The 24,925-nt window shown below is 37.1% G+C and overlaps 1 protein-coding gene across 1 annotated transcript; it reads right to left on the bottom strand.

Moving 5' to 3' along the window:
• Positions 1–4,399: 4,399 nt before the first annotated feature.
• Positions 4,400–16,246, bottom strand: LOC143602526 (MLO-like protein 9). Its single transcript, XM_077079599.1, has 14 exons — positions 16,036–16,246; positions 15,459–15,516; positions 15,139–15,353; positions 14,764–14,880; positions 8,371–8,431; positions 8,139–8,227; positions 7,990–8,064; positions 7,326–7,414; positions 7,157–7,238; positions 6,332–6,514; positions 6,211–6,246; positions 6,001–6,068; positions 5,849–5,909; positions 4,400–4,848 (listed from the first exon to the last, which is right to left on the bottom strand). The coding sequence occupies exons 1-14, from the start codon at positions 16,159–16,161 to the stop codon at positions 4,411–4,413; spliced, it is 1,698 nt and encodes a 565-aa protein (XP_076935714.1). The 5' UTR covers positions 16,162–16,246; the 3' UTR covers positions 4,400–4,410.
• Between the last annotated feature and the right edge of the window lie 8,679 nt (positions 16,247–24,925).

Genomic DNA, 24,925 nt, shown 5'->3' on the forward strand with positions numbered 1-24,925 from the left:
TGGTGCAAATTCAATTTGAAAAGAACTTTAAACGAATTAGGTGCGACAATGGAGGTGAGTTCACGTCAAACAACATGCTAGATTTTTATGCTAGAGAAGGGGTATTGCTCTTGAAACCACGTGCCCACACACGCCATAACAAAATGGTGTAGTTGAATGAAAACACCAACACCTCTTAGAAACCACTAGAGCTTTAAAATTCGAAGCAAATCTTCCTACCAAGTTTTGGGGGGAATGTGTCTTAATGGCCACACATATTATAAACCGGCTTCCCTCCGATAATTTTCTTTGGTTTCCTTGCATATTATCGAAGCATGGAAACCAAGGCGATCAATTTGAAGTAAGGGGGAGGCCCGGAGTTTTTATGGGTTATCCACAAGGTATAAAGGGCTACAAGATCTATGATCTCCAAGATAAGAAAATTATCATAACAAGGGATGTTAAATTTGTGGAACACATTTTCCAATTCATGAAAGTTGAAGCCCCTAAAATGAAGAAGAAATATTTTTATGGCCAAACATTAGGAACCTTCTCAAACCGAGCACTTTGATGATCGGCAGTCCACAAATGAAGCCTTAAATAATTGTAATCCTATTCAAAAAATTAGTGAGATTAATGAGCCCAATACATCCCAAGGAAGCCTACAGTTATCGATGACATAACCTAACCATATTTTTGCCAAACCACTGACAACCCAGACCCAAATCTTGAGGGCCCAACAGATTTTGATGCAGTCTACAACAGCCTAGTCAACCCCCACCCGAGAATCAAAATCCAATACCTGATGATAAAAATAATATGGATGGGCTTGAAAATCTTAACCGACCTAAAAGAAACCAAACTAAACCCATTTATCTCAGAGATTATGAAGTGAAGCTTCCCACATCTATAAACCTTGAGCATTCATCATCCACCTACGATCATGAACCATCGACGGTACATCCTTTAGCACATTTTGTTTCTTATGATAATTTTATTGATGCTCACAAAGTTTTTTTTGGCGGCCATTACTGCGAATAATGAGCCAAAGCATTTTTGTCAAGCTATACAGAATCCAAAATGGGTTGAGGCTATGAAAACCGAGATCTAAGCTCTTGAAGACAATGGGACTTGGACACTCGATGAACTACCCGAGGGAAAACGAGCCATTGACTAAAAATGGGTCTACAAAATCAAGTACAAACCAAGAGGAGAAATAGAATGGTATAAAGCACGGGTCGTTGCAAAGGGATATACGCAAATGGAAGGAATTGACTTTCAAGACACCTTGGCTCCTGTCGCAAAGCTTGTCACGGTTTGAAGCTTGCTAGCCCTTGCGGTAAAAAGAGGATGGTCACACTCACCAACTTGATGTAAACAATGCATTCTTGCATGGATATTTACATGAGGATGTGTACATGAAGGTTCCAAAAGGGTTTCGAAAACAGGATGACAAACTTGTCTGCAAGCTCAAAAAGTCACTTTATGGGCTTAAACAGGCATCAAGAAATTGGTATAAAGAATTCACCACATCTTTTCAATGGCTCGGTTTTAAGCAATCAAAAGCCGATCATTCGTTGTTCTTACTCAAAGAAAAAGGAAACTTCACCGCTGCACTCATTTATGGATGATGCCATCATTACAGGAAATGACATAAAGAAAATACAAGATACCAAAGATTTCCTCCACGTAGAATTTAGCATCAAAGATCTCGGTTCTCTCAAATTTTTTCTTGGTAAGTAGCACACACAGAACATGGTATGGTTTTAAGTCAACGAAAGTACACATTAGACATTCTAGAAGACGCGAGTATGTTGGGATGTCGACCAAGCTCCTTCCCCATGGAACAAAACTTGAAATTAAATAAACGGGACAAAGAGATACGTGTGGATGCTAGTCGATACCGAAGGCTCATTGGAAGGCTTCTCTACTTAAAAGCAATAAGGCCTGATATCGCATATTCAGTGAATGTTTTGAGTCAATTTGTTAGTGACCCAAGAGAAAGTCACTTTGAAGCGGCTAACCGTGTCTTGCTCTACCTCAAGGCCACCCCTGGGCAAGGGATTCTCCTCACCAAATATGGTGGGACTAACCTCATAGCTTACTCAGATTCTGACTAGCTTGGTTGCCCCATGACATCACGGTCACGAACCGGGTACTTATTATTACTAGAAGGATCTCTCGTCTCATGGAAGTCAAAGAAGCAATTGGTTGTTTCTCAATCGTCCGCAAAAGCAGAATGCCGTGCTATGGCGTCCACCGTAAGCGAAATACTATGGATGAGGTGGTTGCTAAAGGAGCTTGACATTCCTTGTGATGGTCCTACTCAACTATTCTGTGATAATCAAGCTGCTAGATACATTGCTAACAATCCCGACTTTCATGAAAGGACCAAACATGTCGAAATGGATTGTTGTTTCATTAGAGAAAGGGTGGAGTCAAAAGATATACAACCCATGCAGATCGACACAAAAGAACAAATTGCAGACGCCCTTACTAAATCATTGGGACCACAAAATCTTCACACCCTACTTGGCAAATTGGGTGTCATAAACCTTCACGCGTCAACTTGAGAGGGAGTAATGGACAGGATTGGACAAAATTATGGGAAAGATTGGTGGGATTGTTTTCCTTCCTCACATATTGTCTTTCCTTATCCAAATGATTGTTTACCTTATTTTATGCCTTAACAGATTGTATTGCATGCTTTTACTTTAACCCCTTTTCTTATATAATGGGTATTTCTTTGTGATGTAAGACACAATATCAATACACACTTTTGAATTCTCTGCCATTATTATTATAACCAAAAGTTATTAAAAATAGACATCCCAACGGTTTTAACCTCGTATAGTTGGGATTGGCTCCATAAAGTAAGTTAAATGGTGTTTTTGTATTGAGAATAGGAATGGGTAAACGACAGATGAGATGAACGATAATTTGGGAAGCATGAGACCAATAGTACGTTGAGTAAAAGGAATGCATAATGTAATAATGCAAGACCGGTCTCAACAATGTATTGGCGTCAAAATTGGGAACCCCATTTTGTTCGGATGCATGAGGAGGGGTGGTGTAGTGAGAAATGCCCACGGATCGAAGAAAATTATGGGCAAGTCCTTGATACTCGTCTCCATTATCACTAAAGATGGTGATGATGGGTCAAAAGAAGAATGTTCCAGAATTCGAAAGAGAGGTCAAGCAATAGATTCAAGCCCAAGAAAGGATGTGCAATGATCGCAATAAGCATGTGTTTATTCAAGTTAAGTGGAGCCTAAAGAACACCCTAAGAGATTGGTTATTTAAATTTCTTGTTTTGTAAGTTGAGTTAACAATTAATTCATAGTCGTGCTTACTGCTTAGGGTTATGTAGGAGAGTTCTAATAAAGGTTTTTGAGTTATATTTCTTTAATAATAATACTGGGAATTATCTAGTATATTATTGTGGAATTTTCGTTGTCTTGGTGGAAACTTTGTTAAAAGATTCAATTCAAATGGTAATCTTTTATGTTCCTTTTTTATTTCGTTATGGTTTTTTTGGTAAACATTTTCTAATAAATGTTAATTTTATTAATTTTGGCATGTTTGAACTGTCACTTAACTAGAGGGGGTGATTTACTATTTCTTGGAAAGTCTAATGGCTGATTTTGAGGACTTTGGCTCCTATTATTCAAGAATAAATAGGTCTCATTCATCCTTTGGAGGATACATAGCTGCAACATTCATCGAACACAGTCCTCTGGCTTCTTTCATTCAATCCTTTGGTGCTGATAACATCCGCTGCATACACTCTTCGCAACCAGTCGATTGCTGATCAAACATCATCTTTACACCATGAAGCTTGAATAATCTATGATGACCAGTGTAATACTTTTTCATGTTAATCACTGTTAAATTTTGATTCTTGCTTGTATCTGTAAGGATTTCGTGTTCAATAAAATTGTGCTTCTTGTTACAATTTCTCAAAGGAAACCATATTCTTAACAAACTTATTACTTCCACCTGAGCACGATTGACTATGGAGTTTTCATCTTCACCACAACATTAAGCCCCAAACGAATTGGTGATATTTGAGGCGTGATATTTCTTATGAACCATGAATCTCACATGAACATGGTTGATGTGGGATTTTCCTATGGTGTTACATGGGACTTGTATTATGGGTAGTTTTTAACAATTCTTCGACAAAACAAGCAAGGTGTTACAAATAACTCATCAACGTGATCTTGTTTTTCAACCAAAGATCAACATATTATTTGCCTATAAACAAATAACTCCGTATCAGTTTTTATCAAATATGTGCTATACACATTTATGTACACAAGATGATAAAATTAGACAACTAACAAATTTAATCATAACAACTGTGAAGATCAATCATACAACTCCTGCCAGGATAGATTTAGGCTCTAAATAATTCATGAAGTTTTTCAACTATTCCAATGGCCCCGTGGACTTCCCAAACGAAAATTCACCCTCATGTCTTGTTTCAACTTCTTGTTCAGTTGATACATCTAACTTAATTTCGTTATCACTGTCATAATCAACCCGCTTGCTAATCAAGTGTCTAGTAGATGATTCAGGAGAGGATGGCTCAACTTCAAAATCTGATGCATCAGTGTCCTCATAGGGGACAGAATATGTGGAGTGCCCAGTTGTTTTGAAACGGTGGAGGGTTGCTGCATTTGTAGTTGTCGGGTAGATAGTCGATGCCTTAGGATGAACGGGGCTAGCAGTGAGACTACTCGCTACTGACTGGGCTGGTGACTTTCCACCTTTGTCCCCGTGCTTCTCCTTCACCACCATTAGCCAATTTTTGAGAGCTCGGGCAGTTTGTTCGTCAAATATGGATTTCTTCATGTTCGACCCCATCTAGACGTGCAACACATGCATGCATCAAGTGTTTAGCATGCTTATATCGTATTAAGACAACCCTAAGCACGGTAAAAAAAGAAAATCAAGTTTTGGGTTGGCTGGCTCGACTCGTTTGCTAAACAAGTCAACCCAAACACGACTCTCTTAATTAATAAATGGGTAAACCCAGACACGAACCCGTACAAGTAGATGACCTCTTAACCTGTTTAAGTGATCTTAAAAAAGTCAATATCTCGATTTTAGAGATAAAAAACGTTAAAATCCAAGTTAAATATTTTGATTTTTAATTTTTGCTGTAACTATTGACTTTTAAAATTCAAATTACTTATTCCCTTATGAATATATTCATTAACTCCTTTACCTCCAGCAATTAGTTGACTAACTACTCATTTTCCAATTATAATTTTTCGTTCAATTCTTCTGATCTCGAGATAGATACATAGACTCAAGTTTGTTAGTTGGGAAAAGAGATAGAGACAAAAACAATTAAGGAGCTAGACACCAATTACCCAAAAAAAAAAGAAGGTTACAATTGATTAAAAGTATTTAATCAATTAATTTTTTACTAAGCAGGCATGACCCATAAAATGGGTCCAATTGAAACATGACAACATTTTAAGTGGGTTTGACATGAAAATAATAAGTATATGGGTGACGGCTTAGTGCCGAAGAATCCAACTCGACAGCCAACACGATTGACGCCCCTAAAATAAACACATAAAAAAGAAAAGAAGATTTAAGCGTTCATACTTTGAAATGTGAGGCGAGTATTGAAACAATTAGTGAAAATATGATTTTCATCAACTTTGGACACAAAACAACTATATTTATATATAAGTTATTTAAGTAGGTACTTTTAATTTTTTGGTATCGTATGTTAAAGCTTCACAACGAACCAAATCGTTTACAAAACGAAACTAAGATCGATGGATGGCACATTGATGCTCAAAGTTGGTACAACCTTATTAGAGTGATATATAAATGGGAACATTCTAACCTGTGACAGAAGCGCATATAGCGGAAGTGTTATGTAGCTGCACAAAAATAGAACTCCAACTCTACATTGAACACAAATAGAGATTAGCCAATCAATAATAGTCCAACCCTTGCTCAGGAACGTAATCACTTTTGCTAAGCGATAATTCTTACCCAATAACAAGTTTTAGAACCACAAGACTCGTATCGTCATGGAAGCAAGAATTGATCTTAAATTCATACTGCACAAGAAGCAGTCGCGTGTTATCGATGGTTTAGAAGAACTTCTGTATATAAAAATATAGCAATTTGTAAACACTGTCTTTCAATGAAGTGAAACATATTCTCCAAAGCAAATATAAATAATTAAAGCAGTTTTGTTACCCAAATCCAAAGAAAGTAAGTTATCAGGAAAGCATTCTGTGAAGACAAATGATGCAATGCAGTAAAACAGTTAGTGAAATGAGAATAAGAAATATTTGATCAAATTCTGAGGTTTTTGTACCTGAAACAACACAAAATGTATGAGATGAAGCATTAGACTTGGCTTCGAGAACCAAAAGTATTTATCCGAGGCTTGCACAAGAGGAATCCCTTGGACAACCGCATGCCTTTCCGTTATTTCAAGAGCCATTTTCGTCAAGATGGCTTGAAGTTTTGTTCCAACAGCTAAGATAATCTGTATGTGCTTGGTAATCAATATTTAGAGAACGCCAAATACATGAATACATCAACTAATATTACCAAGTTTCTTTAGTGTTGCACTGTCATAGCTATGTCACCCAAATAGTAACCATATATGAAACTTTCTCTTACTGCTTAGTGATTATCTTTTCCAAGTTTAGTAGGGTTGAAGAATAAATGTCACTAAATAATCAACAAGCTTCATAACTGCTCCGTTTCGCAAATTCAATTTAAGAATATGAAAACTTTCACAGCATTGGAACAATGTTGAAACTTGAGTAGGTTCGATATTGAGAAAAAAAAGGAGTGACTTTACTGGAACAATATTGAAACTTAAATACCATTTTATTATTTTGTCACATAAATATATATATGGAACTTACGACTAAAGGCATAATGGATGCCCATAACATCGCATGCCAGCCTGCATGAGAAGCACCAATGCACACAGAAAAAAGGATCAGTCTTGACTTCTTTGGTCAAATCGGTTACAGCACAAATTAGAAATTCAAAATGAATTTACTGTGAAGTGTTTTGATAATTACATTGAAATTGAACAGGTTATTATTGTATACTACAAAATGAGAAAAAGATTTTACAGATCAAAAGTAGCAAAATTCAGATGAATTCTATGCTAAGAAGATACCAGGCTTGACATGGAAAGTAGTAGTGACACACCTTTGACATTTAGAAGCAAGAAGATCACAAACGATGCCCATAAAATCGGACTGAAAGTTTTTAGAATTATGAAAAGTTAAGGTGAACATAGACAAAGTAATCTGATGAAAATCGTCACTGGCGACAATGATTTGTACCTTACTCCAACAACAACTTGGAAATCATCCTCTAGTGACCGTTTGATGTACTTTTGGAAGTTGAATTTAGTTCCTGGAGCTAAATGAAGCTGAAAGGATAGTACAATAGTGTTGTTAAATGAGTCGTTTTATGGGTTGGCAGTTCAAACCCAACGTGAGCCTGAACATTATGTCAAGCGGATGAACTCAAACACAACATGAGCTTTTGCTGTCTCTCTGTCGGACATGAACACGAACCGGTTGACCCGGAAATTTTTTTTTATTTCATTTTTTTTCTGAATATTAATGCTCTAAAACTGCATTTTACAACAATAATACAATTGTATATACAGTAACTACGTTTAAACTATTAAACATAATGTTCATATTTCATTTAAGTTTAATCTTTTAAATATAGTTGTAAAATACCCGGTTCATCTAAATTATGACATAAACAAATTTTTTTCTTAAACACTAATATAAAAAGGTTAAACAGGTCAACTTGGGAACCCGTTAGGTCAATCTGAACACGGTGTAGTTGGCTAAACGTGTTGGCTTATTCAACAGGAAGCCATGAATATCGTTTTTTGGTTCATGCCGTACCAGAAGTTCACAGGTACCCCTAACCATTACTTCATGACTGAAGGCAATAAATAATTAAAATATTAGCGAAAAAAGGTCTCACATTTATGAACCCGTTTCGCAAGGTCATATAGTCAGATTTGCTAACCGACCTGAAAAACTGACGGAAAAAGCATCCCTGTATGGCAGAAAGTACTTGAATTACAAGTGATTATAAACCATAAACATTTGATAAAGTCCTTAACAGCTTACAATATAAAAGAAAATCGGGATTCTAGTCCAAAAGCTGGTGTGTGCTCTCACGAAAGACGTCTCATGAGTAAGCCTGAATCGGGAAGGGTCTGTATTTTCCATGCATTGTTTAGATTTGACGGGTTAAGTACCCAGCAGTGGTATATTTGTAATTAAAATGTGAAGTGATTTGTACACCAAAGACCAAAGTCACTTTTCACACCATAATATTTGCAGGGAAAATGAAATTTACCATTGGAAAATTCATAGTCATGGGATGATGTCTCTGCTTCCCACTGCTTCCAGCCACGGGTCTGCAAAGCAAAGTGGCAGTTTCAACGGTTACTTATGAACATGTCGACAATAAGAAAACATACAAAACATGTCTAGTTGGCTGACACATAAGAAAAACCTTCATTCTTGAAAAACACAAACAAAATATATATGTGTATATATATATATAGGGAAGATTTCAAATGAGAACCCATTTGAGTTTAAAGAACTCGAAAGAACTCAGTGTAACAAATTTTTTTTTTGAATTTTTTTTACACATACGTAATATGTGTAGGTATACGTAAAAAAATTACAAAATTTTTTACGCACCGAATCGACTTATTACATATGTGTAACGAACATTTAAAGTTGTGTAATCACTGTATATTGTTATTCTCTCTCATACTTTGACTTTTTGTCAGATTTAATCTCAACCACATATTCCAATCCATTTAATTAAATGTGTGGTCCAGAATCAAGTTCTTACAACTCAACATCATCATCATCATCATCATCGTACTCAGTATATCCCACCAATAGCAATGCAATGGTAGGGTCTGAGGAGGGTAAGATGTAGACAGCCTTACCTCTATCCCATAGGGATAGAGAGGCTGCTTCCGATGAGACCCCCGGCTCGATAGTAGTTTTGAATCAAGCCTTGGACATAAGACACATAACACTCAATCATCGGGACACCGGCTGATTGGTGCATGTGCCCTTGTCTTTCGGCTATCAACGCCACCACATGATGCCTGATTAACCTTCCGCCACTTTTAACGTTATTTTCACGTGATTAGTAAAATAACGTCAAAATTAGTGCAATTTTACTTTTGTCCACCCAAGGGTTCACACATATATACATTATATGTGCGCACCGCAAGCAGGGCGTAAATATATATCCCTCCCCTATATATATATATACACACACACACAATATGAAAACCCAAAACATTGCCTAACCATCACCACCTACTATATTTTTTTAATTATCAGTTTATAAAGTTGTTGTAATATAATAATTCTTGATATCAATTACAAATGGTTACATGCCTTTATAAAGGCTAATTACAATATGGAAGGAGTAAATCTTGGAGTAATACAAGCCTCTAAGTTAGGTAAGACATTGAATATGTTGAATTAAAATACACATTCTAATTATACAGGTAATTGAGTCCCTTGATTGTGGCTATTCCTTATACGCCCCGCAAGATGGAGGATCCATCGGATGCGCCAATCTTGGAGCGGTTACAGAGAAACGGTGCTCTTGACAACGGTTTAGTGAGCATGTCGACTAGTTGATCTTGAGAACTGATGTGATGAACACGTAGATGACCGGCAGAAAGTTGTTCCCTTACGAAGTGATAGTCAAAAGCAACATGTTTCATGCGTGAATGGTAAACTGGATTAGTACATAAATACGTGGCACCTGTATTGTCACAAAATAGCGTTGGCACCTGTTCTATAGGAATGCCGAGTTCTTTAAGTAAGTTCTTGAGCCACGTGATTTCTGCCAAAGCATTTGCCAATGCCTTGTACACGGCTTCCGTAGAGGACCGAGAGACTGATTTTTGTTGTGTGGATTTCCATGAGATGATGTTGGTACCAAGATAAAGTATGTAAGCAGTAATGGACCGACCGACATCATTGACGCCACCCCAGTAAGAGTCTGAAAAGGGCGACAGAGTGAGAGGAGAGTTACGGTTTAGAAAAAGGCCATGATGAATGGTTCCTTTGAAGTAGCGAAGGACCCGTTTAAGAGCTTGCCAATGGGCTTGCTTGGAGCATGCATTAATTGGGAGAGTTTGTTAATAGCGAATGAAATATCTGGACGAGTGAAGGCAAAATATTGGGGATGAGCTCGGTATCGTACCGGTATTGAAAATACCGATCCCGAAAATCGCCAAATCTTGGTACCGGTACCGAAATATTCGGTTCGGTACCGATACGGTACCGGGACGGTACCGGTATTGAAGGTAAAAATTCGGGGAATACCGGTACCGTACCGATCCCGAAACTCAAAACTTTGGTACCGATTCGGTACCAACGGTACCGATTTCGGTACCGGTACGTTACCGGTACCAAGTAACAAATGCTCACCCCTAAAATGTTGTAGTGAGCCGACTAGTTTGCGGTAAGGAGATAGAGGATCGGTGGCATTAAGTGGAGTAACCACATCTTTTGCGCCATCCATGTGAAATTGATTTAGAATGTCTTGTATGTGACGGTGTTGAGACAAGAAGAGTCCGGTTGTGGTTGGTATTACTTCAACACCTAGGAAGTGATAAGCATACCAAGATCCTTTACAGAGAATTTGTCACTTAAGGCATTGATGAAGTGTTCAAGAAATTGGGTATTATTGCTTGTGAGAACAATATCATCAACATAGACCATAAAGTAACAAGTCACATTTTTTTGTTGGTAAATGAATAAGGAAGCATCAGCTAAGGACTTGGTGAATCAAAACTAAGGAGGAATTTAGTGAGCTCAATGTACCAAGCTCGAGGAGCTTGTTTCAAACCGTATAATGCTATTTTGAGTTTGCAGACATGATTAGGGAATTGAGAATTGACATAACCTAGCAGTAGAATCATAAAGACATCCTCGTGAAGGGTACTGTGAAGAAATGCGTTGTTAACATCGAGTTGTCGTAGCGGCCAGTTTTTGGAAAGAGCTACCGAAAGAATTGTGCGGATGGTCATGGGTTTTGTGACGGGACTGAATGTATCAAAGTAATCTTTCCCATATTGTTGGAGATACCATTTTGCCACAAGACGGGCCTTGTATTTTTCAATGGAGCCATTGGGATCTTGTTTGATTCGAAAGACCCATTTGCAACCAATTAGTGTGTGAGAGGTGGAGGGTACAAGCTCCCATGTTTGATTTTTGAGTAGGGCATTAAATTCGAGATCCATAGCATGTCGCCACTTAGGATCTTGGGAAGCTTGAGAATGAGTTGTGGGTTCAAGAGTGGGCGGTAGGGGGTGGAGGGTGGTTGTGTTGACAAGATTTTGATTGAAGTATTTTTTATTTGGTTTTTGTGTTCGCTGTGGTCGAGCTGTTGGGTTAGAGGTAGTGGAGGGTGTTGTAGGTGATGTTATTTCGGGAGTGGTTGTGGTAGTATGTTGGGTTGGAGAGGGGTTAGGGGACAGTGGTAAAGAGTGATTAGAAGTTGTGGAAGTGTTCGGTGAAGGTGGGTCAGAAGAGTTTGTAGGAATGGATTGTGATGTGATTGGATAAGTGAGGTTTGGGTGTTGATGCATGTTAGTATTAATTGGGGTTATGGGTGGAGGAGTGAGTATTGGGTGGGGTTGCATGGGAGTTGTGAGAGATATAGGTTTTACGTGTGCATGGGTGGAAGGGTTATGAGTATTGGAATGTGGGATAGGTTGCACACTAGATGTATAGATAAAGTCATCGGCAGTGGGTAGGGGAGAAATGGATATATTGTCCAGTTTGAGGGGAAAGATGTGCTCCACAAATTCAACGTGTTGAGAGTGATAAAGTCGGTGAGACACGGGATCGTAGCATTTATATGCGGCTTTTGAGGAGGAGTATGCGAGGATGATGCATTTGACGGATCGCGGGTGAAGTTTTGATGAGGCATACGGACGTAGCCATGGGAAACACAAGCAACCAAAAGGTTTTAGTTTTGTGTAACTTGGCGTCGTATTGTATAACCGGTCAAAAGGTAATTTGAAGTCAAGAATTTGTGTTGGAAGAGGATTTATGAGATGGACTGCAGTTTGAAAAGCATGAGTCCAAAAGGTGAGTGGTAAGTTAGCGTGATGTAGGAGAGATAAACCGGTTTCAACAATATGTCTACGGCGTCGTTCGGCGACACCATTTTGCTCCGGGGTGTGTGGGGGAGTGGTAAAATGAGATATTCCATTTTGTTGAAGGTATGGAATAAGACCGATATATTCGCCCCCATTGTCAGAGAAAAGTGAGACGGGAGGAGTGTTAAAGAATTTTTCAACCAACTTTTTAAACTGTGGAAATAAAATGGAGACATCCGACTTTCTTTTCATTGGATAGAACCATGTGTATTTTGAGTAAAAGTAAAAAAGAATGACATAGTAAGTATATCCATTGTTTGAGGTTTTAACGGGCCCTAAACATCCGAATAAATGAGTTCTAATGGTTTAGACACTTTAAAAGAGTTTTCAACAAAAGGTTGTTTATGACTTTTATTTATTGAGCACGCATCACAATGAAATAAATTATTGGCCATTTTGTTATAATCGAGTCCTAAATCCTTAAGTAAAAACTTCAAGACTTTGATTGACGGGTGTCCAAGCTTGTGATACCATGCGAGAACCGACTCTTTAGATCTAGTGGTAAAGTTGATTTGGGAAAGACGACGAAGTGAGTTGATTGCAACATAGTATACGTCATTAACATTCACTCCCAGCATTAGATGCGCCCCTGTGCGAAGATCCTTAACAATAAAATGATAATGAAAATATTCAACCGAAACGTGGTTAGATTTACAAAGTTTAGCAACGGATATAAGATTATTACGTAAGTGAGGAACGAGAAAAACGTTTAGTAAGTTTAAATAACGAGAAGAGGTGGGAAGAGATGTGTGACCGGTATGAGAAATGGGAAGACTTTTACCGTTTCCTAACACAATCTCATCGGGCCCGCCATATTCTAATAGGGTGTGCAAGGATGATCGGTCGGATGTCACATGATGAGATGCCCCACTATCAAGCATCCATGGTGGGGTGGTACTGACGAGCTTGCCATCGATGAGTTCACCACCGGGTTATCTGATGACATTGAGGATATAGCAATGTTGTTTTTCTTTAAAAAGCGTGCTAACTTCCTGCAATCTTTGGTGTCATGACCTGGAATATTACAAAATTGGCAAAAAAAAAGAGAATTACGGTTAGCACGTGAGCTTTTTTGAGGCCCACTGCTTTGATTCGGAAATTTGGGCCTGTTATGGTTGGGCCTATTATGATTTCGGCCCTCATATCCATTCCGCAAGGAGAATCGTCCCCCTTGTCTTTGCGTGTTATTTACGGTAGCAGTTAGGGCTGGAGGTTGTGTTTCTTGTAGCGATCGCTCGTAGTCCACCAACTTGTTGAACACATTAGAGAATGTAAGCTGGTTATCACGAAATTGTAGAGCAACAGAGACATACTTGTAATCGTCACCTAATTGGGTGAGAATGTGGACGATTAGGTCCTCTTCTTTAATTGGCTCTTGAGCCAAGGCTAAGTCATCAGCAATTACTTTTATCTCATGAAGAAATTCAGTCATTGATTTCGTACCCTTGGTGATTCTGGCAAGTTTTGATTTCAGTGAGATGATTTTGGATCTGGAAACGCAAGCATAGCTTTCGGTCAAGCGTTGAAACAGTTGACGGGATGTTCGGCCGAGGAGACAATTGGTTGAATAGTGTCGGAGCAACTTCCGAGGAGAGCGCCGAGAATAATTTGGTCTTGTCGGTACCATGAGTGATATGCCGGATTTGGCTGACCTTCAAGAATGCAGGGTGGTTGTTCGGTAATGTCATCGACATATTGATCAAGATTAAGCCCAATTAGAGTAGCCATGACTTGTTTTCTCCAAGATGGAAAGTTATTGGTTGTGAGCTTGGTAGGAAAATGTGTGTGAGTGGTGACTTCAACTATGATGGTATTCATGATGGAAAACAGAGAAAGATTAAAAAAAATGAAGGGAGGGTGGTTTGGATCGTAAATGCTCAGAGGAGCTTTGTTGCTCTAATTACCATATAAAGTTGTTGTAATATAATAATTCTTGATATCGATTACAAATGGTTACATGTCTTTATAAAGGATAATTACAATATGGAAGGAGTAAATCTTTGAGTAATACAAGCCTCTAAGCTAGGTAAGACTTTGAATATATTGAATTAAAATACACATTCTAGTTATGCAGGTGATTGAGTCCCTTGATTGTGGCTATTCCTTTTACAGTCTTGTTTATTTTAATATTCTTCGTTGGATAAAACATTTTGAAAGCTTAAATTTACTTCCAAAATATCAGCCTCCAAAAAACGGTCTGAAAGCAGGTTATTGCTCTTCCCTTTTATCTCAAATGGTAAATCAACATATTTAGCTAAAAAAGGGAATTGGGTTTTTTCAATTATTTTGATTATTCTTAGTGTCTTGGTACCCATTTAGATACGTATTAAAAAGGACCCTTTTTTTATCCCCAACTCGGACCATCTAGCGTCTTTTAGTTGCTTTCTTCTTTTCTTGAACTAACTGATTCTACATTTAATGCTAGTTGAATTACATGACAAGTATGAAACTTGACATAACACAAAAAAACCGCTAAAAGTCATCACTCATTCATAAAGCCTAAAATATGTCACAAAATGGTAGTAAATGCAGTGTACCTTTAATCTCCCAAGAGCCATTGTAATAGCACTATATGCAACGTGTAAGACTGCTAGAAAGAATATGAGTATGTGCAATTGGTGCAGCCCCTTCACGGTTATAATCGGTACTTTCCCCTACAACCAAAAATAATCAGATTCTTGTTTGTCATATCTAACCCGTTTAATAAACAATATTTAACTTGTTTAAGTAAATGGGTCGTGTTTAGATAGACCCCTTTAATTAAACAAGCAGGTTGACACTGTGAGCCTGTTTACAACAAGAATAAAATAATAAAACATATATATTTCTTGCAATCCCCTTTAAGACTAATTTATCCATTTACTACAACCCGTCAACCCAATTGTTTAAGATGGAATCTTTAAATAGTTCACCTCCTTGCAGGTAGACTTGTCTTCAGCGGCCAATGATCTACCGTGCTCGTACCATAAAAGCAACCGACGGGCTCCTTTACCGTCTTTCCCGGCTTTATCTTCTTTCTTAGCACATGGCAGCATGGTATTGGCGACGTCAATCGGGATGCATATTTCAGCAATGTAATACTGAGTAAAAGTCAATATCAGGGAGATAAACCCTAGAATCATCAACTCTACGTACACATAACCCACAAGAACAACAAAAAGTTAGAAATCAAAACTATTTATTTAAAAAAAAAATTTGTTGGTGTGGTCAAAAGAGATGTTGTGTTGCTAACCAGCTTTGACCTTCTCTAGAGCTTCAAACAAAGCTTTCTTGTGCTTATCTGTGAAAAACTGGTTATAAGATTCATTACATCAGTAAAAATAAATAAACTGATTCTTCAAGAAACTAAAGATTCAAGTACAAAATTCATGAGGAGTTCGATCATAAAGAAACAAAAAGTAAATAAATAAAAAAACTGAATCTTCAAACAAAATATAGAAAATTTCATTATATATCAGACAATGAGTAGCTAAGATTTTTTTTTAAAAGACCTTTAATAAAATATAGCAAGTTTGTTTATTACATAAACTATGTAGAAATTAAAACTAAATCTTTATCAAATTATAGCGAATTTCTTTATATCAGAAATTGAGTAGCTCTTGAAGAATTTATAAAAAAGAAGTCGAATCTTTATTAAAATATAGCAAATTTCACTATATCAGTAACCTCAAATAAATAAGCTAAATATTAAATTTCAAAAAATTGATACGAATCTTTATAAAAGTATAGCAGTTTCAGAAAATAAGTAAATAAATATGTTCCTTTTGTAATTTTTTTTAAACTCAAAACAATATAGAAAAAAGAATCACCTTTCCAAGTTTATGAAGAACCTTCTCTAAAGCTATGGAGATGATGATGATAACTGCACAAACACCAGCCACAGCCCATGTAGGTGTTTGATCAAGCTTCCTTTCACTTGAATCCCCTCCCGCCATTTTTAACCTCAAAACTTAAAGTTCAAGGTTTTTCAAACATGGATTCTGAAGAACAAGTGTTTGTATGATCAGTTTTTGTGAGACCAAAATTTGAGGAGCTCTCAGTTGACTATGATCTGGTCAGAGACAGAAGACTAATAGCAAGTGAGGAAGGTGACCGGTTGCTGGCTCAATCCTATCTGCTTAGGGGACCTTATGAATTGATGAATTATATATTGTAACTAGTATTTATTTATAAACATCACCAAGGGTAGTTATCATTTAGTTGTCAGCATTAACTTTTGGATTTTTGTTAATCATTAATAAAAGCATTGATTCTGCAACCTAAAGAGTTAAGTATATAAGACTTTAAGAAGGATTTTTTGTTACCTAATATATTAATTGAATGATTCGCATATGTTTGACCAAAGTTTTAGGCGCATGCGTGTTATTTTAGTCCTTATCTTTTTTAAACAGGGCATCTCTAACATATGATGTGGATTGTGGAATAGAGGTGCACAAAGTGGTTTATAACCTAAAAATGGTTTGGGCTGAAATTTGTTCGGCTTGGTCAAAGTCAAAACCAGTTTACGGTTTCTGTTTGGGTTGAACCCGGTTTCTTGACATGCTACGATCGGTTTTAGTGCGAATTTTGATCGGTTTTGGTTCGGGTTTTAACCGGTTTTTGCCCGGTTTCGACTCGATTAACTGGTTTGAAATAAGTTTCGTTAGAGAAAATTACAGACCAGTTCCAAACTTACGGTTTTAATCAGTTTCAAACAAGTTTCTACATAATGAGTTTCAAACTTGTTTTGGTTAGACTTTCGAGTCGTCGGTCGGTTCAGTTAACCAGTTTTTTTGTCCAACTCTATTATGGAAGAGATTTTAGAGATCCAGACCATCCGCTGCCTAGCGCAATACGAGCGTTGTTAAAGATAAACTATTAGGGCTTGTTTGTTAGCTAGGAGTTATGGAATAAACAGGGGAATAGAATATACATGGTAATATGATATGGAAAGGAATAAAATAGATCATTATTATTCCATGTCGTGTTTGATTACCATGTAGGAAAGGAATGATCATCACCTTCTTATGATTAATATTAGACTTAATTGCAGTTTTGAGCGCTGTGGTGAGACCCAAAACGCAAGAATCGACCCTCTAGTGGATTTTTCGCATGTATCACCCATGCGATGAGCATTGTTTTGCAATTGGGCCGCCATTAAGTCAGCTGGTGTGCTGGCCGTTAAAACGAAGGGCAATTTCGTCTTTTCACATATAAACCTAGACATAATAATAATAATAATAATATTAATATTAATATTATTATTATTATAATAATAATATTAATATTATTACTATTACCATTATTATTATTATTATTATTATTATTATTATTATGAGTTCTTAATAGAATACTATACACTTAATCGATCCATCCAAATCACTAAATTGGGTCACAAGTTAATTTCACGACTTAACTGCAGTTTGATTCTTATGGTGAAACCCAATATGCAGGAATCGACCCTATGGTGGATTTTTCCCAGGTATCATCCCTGTGGAGTGCATTTCTTTGCAATTGGAATCTCGTCATGAACTGAAAGTTAGTTTTCCTATGAAAAGACCCTTATGTCCTTGCAAGTTGCATCCCTGTGGCCGTTTAATATATAAAATTGGAACCCCTCATATTTCACCATCATCACACTACTGGACACCGCCACACCAACATCAGTTTATTGGTTATCGTTTTCTTTTTCGCAGCCACTGTTACCCTTTATCTTCGGATTATCGTTTCTGACACCTAGAGAGACTGGTTAAAACATATCGGTTTTGGTTTTCACCCTTTCTTCTTTCTTTCACTCTCTCTACACCACCACCACAACCACCGAACACCATCACTGTTCAAACAAAAAAAACACTAACAATGATTCAGACATGAAGAATGAGCCAATTATGAAACATAATCATGTGAAGATTAGAACAAAAACACACATTCAAGCACTTTCCAACACAATATTAATGTTACAAATAAACCTCATTCATAACAAACTATGACAAGGATTGCTTATCATTTTAACATAAACATTCATCTTAGTTTCCCTACAACTCTTGCACTGAAAATATATGACGGTCCAACATTGTTTCACCCGAGCTGCTACCCAGTATATGACAGTCCTAGGCTCCCATCCTTAGTATTTCCTAAAAGTATTTATTCACTAAAAACCTCAAACCCCAATAGCGTATGCTCAAAGTCACCATCACCAAGGTAACACGTAAGCTCTCAGACACATCTAGTATGTGCATTTTGGCATCTTTTTTCTAGTTTTTTAATAGTGAATGCTTCTTTCGCATTTTCATAAACTTACTCATTCACTTTTACTTTCAAAATAATTGCACATCTTTGATGTTCGTGTAACAAAACTTTGTGCTCTTAGGCATCATTTACCTAAATATATAACTATTTTTCTATGCTCATATAAAAGATGGGCATGGCAGGGCCCAACCACTCGTTATTTACTTTCATAAAACAAAGTGGCGTGCTAATTTACGATAATACTTGCTATGCCTTATCGAATTTTTCAGCTTCACTACCCTCCCTCAAGATGAGAACCCACAAAGGTTATGATTTATTAGATCTATTAATAATAATCAAGGGAAATCTTTCAAAGTTAGTTGGGCTTACCAACACATCACAAATTTAGTGCGTTATCTTTTATTTAATCTTATATATAATAACAGTTTTGAAAAACCAATCTCAAATTTTTCTATCATGTTCCATTACTTGCAAAAATTTCGCTAAATTCTTGGGACTTTTTTCAAAAAAATTTTTGTATTTGTCTAAAAATGTTAGTTTCTTATCCCCACACTTAAATTTCACAAAGTATTCAATGTGAGGAAAAGGAAATGACAAATAAAATAAAGCAAAAAATAAAATAACTAATAAATTGGAACAGATTCCCATGGTAAATTGTAGTGGTCGTGTGTTACGAGTCTTGTTCTGTGCCCTCCAATTTGAACGTGGCCAGCAAACTATTTCCAAATAGCGTAATCTCCCAAGAACGAAAGCGGCAATCCTGAAGCAACTGGCATCCACACACTTGTTTAAAACCATAGCTCATCAAGCATTTCATAAGCAACCCTGGAACAACCTGCAAGCAAGAGAAGAAACACTAGGCATATCAAAGAAATAAAACTAAAAGTAAAAAATATAAATAGAAAGGAAAGATAATACCGCGTTGCCTCCCGGGAAGCGTGAAGTTTACAGAATAGTCTTCTGGACTCGCTCCCAAAACCTCAATCAGGAGGCTTCTCCTTTATCCTTTTCCCATCTGTGCTCCTCAATACTCTCCTCTTACAATTATTTGGGAAGAATCCATTTGCCTAACTCTCATGATACCAAAAATATGAATTCAACTCGACCCACCAACTCTTGAATTTTCCAGGACCAACCTGTATGATATGCATGTAGCTCAATACGTGGTCAACCCTACACAATGATTTGTTGAAGTGAGGCGATATGACAAACTCCTTAGCACACTATGAACCTTGAGCCTCTCGACATCCTCTTTGTTATTCCTTTAGCTATTTTTCTAAACCTCAACATGTCCCGAATGAAGACTAAGTACGCTTCATGTTTTAGTTTATCAGAATCAAGGTGTAATGTCATAGTAACAGAGTCATTTACATCCTCATAACTCTCTTCACAAGGCTCCTTCTTGATCCCCACACTTGGCTCATTATACAGTAAATCTTCAAGATGCTTTAAATCACCAAGTGGGTCAAACTCTTCTTCTTCACAATACGTAGTGGGGCAAATATAATAAATCGTCACCAAATTCTAGCTCCAATGAAGGAATGTTCTCCTCCTTCGTGTTGTTTTCCATCACCTCATCGCCCTCATCAATTTCAACCGCATTGTCATTAGGTAACTCTACTACCTCTATCTCCTCATCACCCCATAAATCATCATCGTTGGGTTAGGATCCATAGTACCAAAGCGTGGGATAATGATAGTTTGAGTTAACTTCCTGCTGAACTGAAGGTGGGACTTGTTCGTCCATTATCGCCTCCGGTTCTGACTTTGACTGAAGATCTTCGTTGTTCATTATAAACTCATGACTCTGAAACTATAGGTATTATCGCACCCGTGGCAATTTGAATTGCAATCAAGTTTCATTCTATATCTTAAAAAGATATATTTTGTGGTTTCACAATCGCCTTGATATATCTATTATGGCTTGAATTTCCCGATCTCTTTCTTCCCTCACTGCTCTCAATCGTTTAAGTAATTCTTCTCGTGTTTCATATGGCTGCAGCTGCGAATATGGGTTAACAGCGTAGTCCATGGAGTACCCCAATGAATTTGGACAACGTACAGTAAAACGGGGTCCTCCATAGATCTCACACATGATACGTAAGTATGTATTGTATGTATGTATGTGTATATATGATGTAGTTATGCTAAGCTACATTGAAGCTTGGACTATTTGTACGTGCTACGTGCCTCCATTTCCCACGCGTAATCAACCACTGCGGCCCCCCTTCCGCCCACAACATGCCTCAAGTAGCCATGCCTAACACTAGATAGCTTGTTTGTATAATTATGGACATGTGCAAACGGGATAAGGTCTTAGCAAACCGTGCTGGCACCGTCTGGGTTTGTCAAACCAATAGTACTATTCACAAACTACTGGCTCGAAGTTAATCACTATGTTAGTGGGGGCTTTCATGTGTTAGCACTTAGATAATTCAAATCATCATACGTTTCAGATATGTATATAGATATAAGCAAACATGCTTTTTCACCCTAAAAGTTTGTAAAACAGTTTAGAAAGTGGGGTCATGAAACTCATGGTTTAGTAGATATTCAACCTGGTATCGGATAGTGGTTCGTTCTGCTTGCTAGCACTCAGACTCTATAATCAATATTATAATAATATTCATATTTTAATATTATTATAATATTCATACTAAACTAGGCTGTATATCTAGTCTGGGTATAGCTGGTATACCAAGAAAGTATCAATAGACTTAGATTGTGGTATTGTTCAATGTCTAATACTCAAAACCGAACTTTTGAACTTTAAAAACGCGATTTAAACCCCTGAATCCGTGTTTATGGCCAAAAAACTTACCAAAACAGGTTCCTAACCATGTGTATGATCAAACCATATTTTAAATAATTTTTAGGGTTTTTGCATGGTTTAGAAGTGATTTTTGGTAATCAAACTATGTTTATATGTAATCAAACATGTTTAAACAAGTTAAAAATTGATCAAAATGACAAGTTTAACTAGGGTTTTGGTTAAAACATATGAAAAAGCACCCTAGTAGCTGCAAATGACCAGATTTTTTTGTGACAAAGCTTGTGAATTAAGCTAGGGAAAAAAAATATAAAAAGGGGTTTTCAGTCCACTTTGGCAGGCTAGACTTCTTGGGCCCCCTTTTGGACCCAATTTTGGCTCATTAGTCTCGTTTTGCATATCCAAACGTGAAATCCGAGTCCAAGTTTATTTCGGGTTCGGTTTTTTGCGAGAAAAATATATCGGGTGTGACAAACAGCGCGAAAACAAGTGTTTTTCGGCCAATTTCTTGTAAATTTAGAAAAACATGCTATTTGTTTGTAAAAGTCAAAAATATTTTCACGGATCGCTTAAAACATTCCCGCTAAGTGTTTTGTAAGTCTTTTTCGGCTTAACGGATGATACAATGCTTGTTTTGTAACTCTCTTTCATGTTTAAGTTCATAGCGGGTAGTTAAACGCGCATGTTTTCGTTTAACTGGTTTGCTATCGTACTACGGCCATAATATAAATATGTTGGCTTATATTAAACGTATATCACTTATAGATGGTCCTCCAAGATATATGGGTCATAACCAGACCCAATTGGTTAATCGTTTGTTCAATACGCAATAAGCGGTTAATCGCTTATTCGTCATGTAAATACTGCGGTGTATCTGGTTTTGCCACGAATGTCACATTCTCCCCCAGTTAAGAAATTCCATTCCCGAAATTCAAATACCAGTCAACAGCTTCCTAGGTACAAACAAGAATATTTGTTTTCGTTTTCAAATATATTCAATTCCCTGTTGTAAGGCATTTTATCGAACTTTTACCATTGAAATTTTGTTGAGTCGTAACTGTTTGATTTTCGCGTCCATTATTTATGCGGGTTCTTTACAAATTTTAGTTATGTGTGAGTTTTTTCAAGTGGTACTATCTCCACCTCATCAATAAGGCACTTGTTTAGGTTCAATATATTGGAAGTTATCATTAGGGCTAAATTCGTGAATAAAACTCGACTTTAAAATTAGTTTTTGTCGATATGCTATGAGATTAATTTTTGAGATAACTTCGTACGGTTTCGTGTATGTTGATGTTAACTTATCGGTTTCCTCAATTCAAATAACACCTTTCAAAGGTCAGCAAGTTGCTACGTACACCAATATATTTCTTTTGTCAGTCTCAGGCAGCTTTCAGTTTGTTTTTGAATCTTACGAGTTTTATCTGTGGTTTCTGAAATCAAACCAGATTTTGCATTTTGAGTGTTGCCAACTTTCAGTCTAGTAAAGTGTCGATTCATGTTCTTGCTCGTATCATACCAGTTATAGTGTCGCTCGTATAATATTATGATAACTATTAGTATACGAAGATTAGACCAATGGAAAATGCTGGTTCTAAATTTCTCTAAGGTTTAATATGCAGGCGCAATGTAATCCTTCCAATGTCTGTATAGTTCGTCCAGATCGATCGTTTGTTTGGGAATGACAGGTCGTGCTTAAACCGATTCGGTTTCTTAAGTTTGCCAGAAAATAAGAGGCGAAATGACTATCTCAGTCTGAAGTAATCGGAATAGACATACTATGTCGAGATATGATTTTGGTTGACATAATGGTAGGCGAGTCTTTCAGTTGTGTAGTTGTTATGGATTGGGAGAAAGTGTGCAAATTAAGTTAGTCGGTCAATTAGTACTCGGACTACACTATGTTCTTGGGATGATTTATGAAAGTGTATTACAAAGCTCATAGTAATCTGTTCCCACTTCCACAGGGTGTTTCTGGTTGTTTTAACATTACCGAGGGTTTTTGATACTCTGCCTTAATTCTAGCACGAGTCAGGAAGTTACTGACATGTGTGGCTATATCTTTCTGCATGCTGGGCCACCAATAATATTCCATCAAATCTTTGTATTTCTTATCAGTTCCTGAATGAATGGAATATCTGGACTTATGTGCTTCATCCATGATCAAGTCCCGTAAGTTACCAAGAGTCAGAATCCAGACTAGGTTTGTTTGAAGTATAGAATTTCGTCTGTTTTTCTTTTCAAAGTTCTGCTCGTTACCGTGCAAGTCTTCGTTGTCTAAATGCTATTCTCTTAGGGATTTTTTTTGGGCGATATGAATTTGTTCGGTAACAAGTGCTCGTACTTTTACGGTTTTATCCTTATCTTTTCAACTTAAGGCATCGGCTACTGTATTAGCCTTGCCTGGCTGGTAACGAATTTTCCAATCATAATCATTCACTAACTCCATCCATCTTCTTTGCCTCTTGTACAAGTATTTTTGATCAAGATATGTTGCAGACTCTTGTGATTTATATAAACTGTACATTTTGGTTCCATACAAATAGTGCCTTCAGATCTTAAGTGTAAAAGATAACCGCGCTCAATTCTAGGTCATGGGTAGTAATTTTTTTGTGCACTTTTAACTGTCCGGAAGCATATGTTATAATCTTGTTTCTTTGCATAAGTACACATCCTAAACCTTTTCGGGATGCATCACAATAGACTATAAGATCATCAGTTCCTCCTGAGAGATTTAGTATAGCGGTTCGACACAGTTTTTGTCTTAGTAATTGAAAAGCCATTTCTTGTTCTTCTCCCCAATCATAAATTCGGTCCTTCTGGGTTAAGAGGGTTAAAGTTTGGGCTATACTGGAAAATTTTCAATAAGGCACCGGTAATACCCAGCTAATCTAAAAATTTTTCGAATTTCTCTTGGTGACTTTGGTGTTTAACAGTTTTGCTCGGGTTTATGTGAATTCCATGTCGACTAACAACATGTCCTAAGAAATGTACTCCTTGTAGCCAAAATTCACACTTGGACAACTTGGCATATAATTTCTCCTGCCTCAACAACTTCAAGTTTGTTCGTAAATGTTGCTCATGTTCCTCCTTGGTTTTCGAATATATCAAAATATCATCAATAAATACTATAACGAATTTGTCAAGGTACGACTTACAAACTCAATTCATGAGATCCATGAAAACTACGAGTGCATTAGTCAGGCCGAAAGGCATGACTAAAAATTCATAGTCACCATACCAGGTTCGAAACGCTGCTTTAGATAAATCTTCCTCTTGAATTTTAACCTGACGATAGCCGGATCGGAGGTTGATTTTAGAAAAGTAATTCGCTCCCTGGAGTTGATCATACAAATCATCTATTCATGGGAGGGGATGTTGGTTTTTGATGATAATTTGTTTAGTTCCCGGTAATCACTGCACATCCTAAAGTTTCCATTCTTCTTCTCAACAAACAACACCGATGCTTCCCATAAAGAATAACTAGGTCATATAAAGCCTTTATTTAATAAATTCTTGTAGCTGGGTAATTAGCTCTTACATTTCAGAGAGTGTCAGACAATAAGGTGTCTTAGCAATGGGAGTTGTCCCTAGGATTAGGTTGTTTCGGAATTCAACTTGTCATGTCGTGGTATTCCAGGTAGTTCATTAGGAAAGATATCGGAGTCTTCATGCACTACGGGGATCTCTTCATATATGTT

This window comes from Bidens hawaiensis, unplaced genomic scaffold (assembly GCF_021521415.1).
Source record: "Bidens hawaiensis isolate Kalapana, Puna unplaced genomic scaffold, B.hawaiensis_p1.1 tig00059075_1, whole genome shotgun sequence".
Lineage (NCBI taxonomy): Eukaryota > Viridiplantae > Streptophyta > Magnoliopsida > Asterales > Asteraceae > Bidens > Bidens hawaiensis.